The sequence below is a fragment of the Halyomorpha halys genome, unplaced genomic scaffold (assembly GCF_000696795.3).
Source record: "Halyomorpha halys isolate HHAL.00 unplaced genomic scaffold, Hhal_1.1 Scaffold992.1, whole genome shotgun sequence".
In the NCBI taxonomy this organism is placed as follows: Eukaryota; Metazoa; Arthropoda; class Insecta; order Hemiptera; family Pentatomidae; genus Halyomorpha; species Halyomorpha halys.
In genome coordinates this window covers 608809-614888 of record NW_027116029.1, presented here as the reverse complement: position 1 = coordinate 614888, position 6080 = coordinate 608809, and the positions used below count along the sequence as shown (strand labels likewise).

At 28.9% G+C, this 6080-nt stretch overlaps 1 protein-coding gene across 1 annotated transcript in view; it reads right to left on the bottom strand.

Annotated features, from left to right (window-relative positions):
- Positions 1-4401: 4401 nt before the first annotated feature.
- LOC106687652 (transforming growth factor beta regulator 1) overlaps positions 4402-6080 on the bottom strand; it is a 13214-nt gene continuing 11535 nt past the window's right edge. The window contains exon 7 of the mRNA XM_014431654.2: positions 4402-4662. Within this exon, the coding sequence (XP_014287140.1) occupies positions 4510-4662 (153 nt within the window). The 3' untranslated portion in view covers positions 4402-4509. The remainder of the gene's footprint in view (positions 4663-6080) is intronic.

The window sequence follows — 6080 nt, the reverse complement described above, 5'->3', positions numbered from 1 at the left end:
AAAAATATAAATATTAATACGATTAACTGACAGTTTATTATATAGTTATGTTTATTACATAAATTAAATCTGTTAAACCCATGAAGGTTCAGGGGTGTAGTACTTTGTAAGGAGGACTGTTACTAGACCAACGGTTGTGCAAGGAGTTGATTTGGTCAGAATTACACTCGACCGCCAAATGTTTACCCAATTAAGGGTATCCACTTCTCCTGATCACGTAGAGATGACACACGACTACAGTAAAACAAACAATAATTATCTGCCACAGCCGGATCCGAATCTGGGTCCTTGGAGTTAGTTGCAATGCCTTACCACTGAGGTACCTGCTCCCAAATATGCATATAAATAATAAAAATGTTTAGTGTATTTATAATTCCAAACTAATAAAAGTTTTCATTGTTTTTTAGATTTATTTTTCAGTGGATTAGACTAAGTGGTAGATTAGACGTTAAGTGTTGTAAGTTAAAAAAAAAAATGAAGTTTTTATGTAATCTTTTTTGAAAAGTTGTTTAAAGATTTCGGTCAGGCATAATACTGCTTTTGCACTGAACGTTTTCCCACGGTTAGTGATTTACTATTTATACGACTTTCATAGTTTAGCATAAACCAAAAGTTAATCTTTATCAACGGGGGTTTAGCTACTGTTATAAGCTGTTAGGGCTAATATTTTAGTAAATTTACACTAGTTTAAATTATGCTCTATTATGTTTTCTAATATTGCAGGTAGATTTAACGATATGCAGCTCCAAATGAAATTTTTTTTTTGGACTTTTTGAAACAGCCACCATTTTGTATTCCCCTTAATCATACTTGACAGGCTCATCTATTTTGAATGATAATTATACATATTTTTCATTAAAGTAATCAAATATTAGGGTGAAATAACTGATTTTTTTCGCTTCTTGGGCTCTTGTACTATTCAGTTCAACACTATAATTCTAATTCAGTTAAATTTTTTATTTTTCCTCAAAACGTAATTATTAAAGTAAATAAATTCGTACACTTTTGTATTGTATTTCATGATTTATTATTGAATTTTCTTATTATTGTCTGTCTATAATAATAATTTGGTATACATTTAGTTTTTAACATATATTTTTTTCAGGTTAAATACTAGATTTTTATGCAGTTGCTGCATATCGATTTTTCAGTGTTGCTGTGTTTCCTAATAAAATTGGTCTGGAGTAATACGCAGCTAAACGAATAAGCCTTCCCCTCTATTTCCCAAGAGATTAATAAGACCTATTTCTCAACACTGATTAATTCATTTCAAGTCTCCAAATCTCTAGTACTGTTAAATATAAATACTATTAATAACAGTGGTCAACACAAATTTTTAGTCTTGGTGCTTGATGTCAAATTTGAATTATAATTGGTAAAAATTGTAACAGAGTAGCTTGTTGAATAAATTGGTCAAGTTGATATAATTTGAGACCAAAATGAACTCTGTCCAATCATGTAATTTATATAAATCAATATTTATTTGTTCGTACTTTATTATGCACTGCCATATCCCTAAATGTTCAGGGGAGATTATAGGCTGGCCCAATTATTTCGGTAAAATTAAAGTAATTAACAAAATTAATGCGTTGATTGCCACGGAAATTTCCAGAAATCTGGCCTAAAATGACAGTTTGATTTAATCAAATGATATTATTAAAAAGTCTAATTTTAGTGCATAGTTATCATCAAAAAAGCATATAAAATCTTACGAAGACTTAAAAAGTCTTACGAATCTTACTTCGAATTAACAACACTAAAAACCTTAAGAGGAAATTATTTAAAGATGTGTAAATTTGCTGAAATACTAGCCCTAATATAGCTATTTACGTCGTATAGTTCTCGATACACAGCTTATTAAAAAGCAACATTTCTTAAAAATGTACTGAAAGATTAGTAGTTAGTTAATTTATTTTAAGAAATCTAAATCTCAAGAACTATGTGACGTACAAATGTCTATTAGCAATCAAATTAAAGCTAGTTTAATGTACTATAAAGTAGTATACCTTTATCTTTGTACAAATAGTAGTTTTCATGATATTTGCTAAAATAAATTGATTTATAGTTGTTTAGACAATAAGTTTGATTTATGAAAAACTTTATTTCAGAAGCTATTGGATGCACAGATGTCTACTACCACTCAAATTAAAGCTTTTTAAATTTAATATAAAATAGTTAATAATGTATATCTTTAAAGGAGTAGTATTTTTTATGATATTTGACAAAATAAACTCACAAAATGTTAATTTCTAGTTGTTCGTATAAAATGTTGGATTTTTGAAAAAATATATACAAAAATATACAAAAGACGCACATATGTCTGCCAAAACTCTAAATAAAGGAAATTTAACTTACTCTAAAGTCGTTTATTACACTTATCTTCGTTGGGGTAGTAGTTTTTATGATATTCACATATAAATATAAATTTTGCAAATGAAAATTTGTCTGAACAAATATAAATCAATTTATCTTAGCAAACATCATTAAAATGCTACTCCTTCAATGATAAACTACTTTATAGGCCATTAAACTAGCTTTAATTTGAGTGCTAATAGACGTTGAGTGGTTTTTGGAATATAGATTTCACAAAATAAATTCACTTACTACTGATCTTTCAGTACATTTTTTTATGAAATGTTGCTTTTTAAAAAGCTATATCTCGAATACTATTGAACGTAAATAGCTCTATTAGGGCTCATATTTTAGAAAATTTACTCTACATTAATGATGTTCTCTTAAGTTTTCTAGTGTTGTTGGTGGTTTTAAAGATATAGAGCTCCGAATGAAAAATTAATTTTTTTAATCGTTTTGAAACGTAGTAGTTGTCTTGATATTTGCATATAAATATAAATTTTGCACATGAAAATTTTTGACGGAACAAATATAAATCAATTTATATATAGGGAGATGGTCAGGGTTGCGGTCAAAGGAGAAATAAAAATAGTTTACAACTATTTTTGTTTCACTATTGACCGCAACCCTGACCATCTCCCTATATATCAATTTTTACGGTCAACTATACATACATATATAAATCAATTTATTTTAGCATATTTCATGGAACCTACAACTACTATGAAAATAAACTTAATAAACTATGGTATAGCTCATTAAACTAGCTAATAGACATCTGTACATCACATAGTTCCTGAGATATAGATTTCTCAAAATAAATTAACTACTAATATTTCAGTACGTCCCATACAATATTTTTGTGAAATGTTGCTCTTTTAAAAAGCTGTATCTCAAGAACTATTGAACGTAATTAACTCTATTAGGGCTTATATTTTAGCAAATTTACTCTACTTTAAATGATGCTCTCTTTGATTTTCTATTGTTGTTAGTAGTCGTAAAGATATAGAGCTCCGAATAAAAAATTAATCATTTTTATCGTTTTGAAACAGCCGCCATTTTTTATTATCCCTACCTATTCTTGGCAGACTCATCAATTTTGACTAGTAATTATACATAGTTTTCAATTAAGTATTCAAAAATTGGGATGAAATAACTGAAATTTTTTCACCCTGACTCTTAGTATAGAGAGGAAGGGGGAGAGGGGAAAGGGACAGCCCACCCTAGGTGATTCTTTTAGGGGATGGCAATTTATAATATCTTGTAAAAATTTGAATCATTTCTTTTCTTAACTTTTTTATTTATAACCTGTACAATAAACGATAAATTTTATTCTTATTGCCAAAAAGTTCTTTTTTAAAAAAAAAAATAAAATTACATATTTAATGAAGATATATACTTGGAATGTAATAGCAACTTGTTCTTATACCAAAAAAGTGGGAGATATTGCAATGGCAAATCTTCCAGAAAACCCTATTTCAACAGAATTTAATTTCTGCTTAAAATAAAGACAAAAGTGAAAGTTATGTAAAATGTGCATTAGATTTTAATTTGTTAGCTTTGAGTTTATTGTTTTGTTTTTTTAATGTAAAGAATAAAATTCCTACCTCTACTATACTATATTATTATCTATTATTGGTATCATCTGCTATCTCCCTAATTTATTTTTCTATATGTTTCCAAGTTTGTAATTTGGTTTTTATTTTTCTCCGAATTAAGGTTGTTTTCTAGTTTTTTTTTTTCAGCCCTAATGAAGACCTGAAATTCAGGTCGAAATGTCAGCACAAATAATTAAGTTGTATTTATTTGAGCACCGTTACAGACCTCACTCCCTCTCTTCTTATATTGAATCTACAGTCAACTATAAACCCCTCATAATTATTATTTAACTTAGCATTACCTAAAAAATTTTTTTAAAAATCATTTTTGTAAATAAAATTTACAAGAATAAAACCATTTCAAGCCCATATACATTAATGAAAATAAAATTGATAATTATTCAGCACTAACTGGAATGATTAAAAGGAACTAGTTATTAATATATAAAAATGCAAGAATGATTATTTTATTTAATTTACATATATACAGCAACATATTTCATAGGAACATGATTTATATAATAAAAAGATAATAACATATAAATATCTTTTATGATTATTATGACATTAAAATGCCACGCAATGATTCTTCTTCTTTTTCCCTAACATTTTCAAGATGAGACTTCGAAAATGAAATAGACCTCAGTAAAGCGGAATAACTCAGTGAAGCCTCTAGCTCATCAGGTGAATTTTGAGCTGATTGGTTGACTTGCTAAAAAACAAAAAATCATAAATAATTAAATATTAAAATAATAATACAAGATATCTAAAATGGACAATGTTCAATTACATTACATTAACAATGTCTTTGTCACATAGTTACACCCGTGTTAAATTATATTTAACCATGATTGCTTTGTACATGTGACGAGTAAAAGACGTATTATTGAATGAGTAATACCCAAAAGTTAAGTGAAAAAATAAGGAGCTACCTCAAATTATATACTAATATACTTGAATAAATATATTTCCAGTTTGATGGCTTTATACATTTTAACTTTTGTTAAGTTTTCATGAATATTTTTTACACTATTTAAAGGAAACTTGCAATACTTCCCTGTAAAAAATACTTTTTTTGGGTGGGGAGGCTCAAGTCTTCCATTAAAGACCTATAAAGCCCTAAATTGGGGGGTGATGATAGCAACGTGGTAACGCGCCAGTCTGCCAGCCCAAAAGTTACGAGATCGAGTTCCCGGGCCTATCAGGGATTTTTTCAAGCTTATAATTATACAATACTCACTCACAACCTCCCCTGGGCATTTGTGAGGCCTGTTAGCCAATGGGTGGCACTCACCAAAATAGGCGTGGGAGTGATGAACTCACCCTATGAAAACTATGTCATGAGATGCAGGATATATTTCCTACATACATCGCACAAGGCCTTGGACCTCTATGGTCTGTCGTGCCAATAATAATAAAGCCCTGAATTGGGAATGTCAACTCATTTCTCAGAGCTGCCTCGAAATAAATATTAACTGACCCTGATGGGAATCGGACCCACCATGTCCAAAACCAAGCAGTCAGGGACCCTCGCTCCAACATCTACACCTATCACATTCTCTTTTTAGTTCTTTCTACATGTTGTATAAGTATTTACTAGTTTTCTTTGACAACTTGATTTAGATAAAGCAACATAGAGTTGTTCATGGAAAATACAGTTTTCTTTTAAGTTGACTTCAATTAGCTTAAAAGTTTGTCCCTGTACTTTTTTAATAGTAACATTATACAATGCCTTAACAGGGAAGTATTTTTCTGAACTGTCCACATCTTTTCAAATTGATTGGTTTATGAGTACTGCTCCATTCCTATCAATCGTAGAATGTTCCTTCCTCAATTAACAATCTATCCAATTCAAAAAGAGTTCAAATCAAACTGGTAGTTCCAGAATTTAATTTGCTAAAAAAACAAAACAAACTCCTTAGCTATATATATATTAGTAAAGAAACTTAATCAACCTTTCAAAACGATGAAAAAATACAGTATTTATTTATTTGACTTTGGATATAGCCTCAATACAAATACAGTTGGCCACAACTAGACATAGTAGTAAACAATTTACAAAAGTTTAAAAAAATATATAAGATTAAGTTATAAACAATTGAATAAATATATATATATTTAATCAATTGT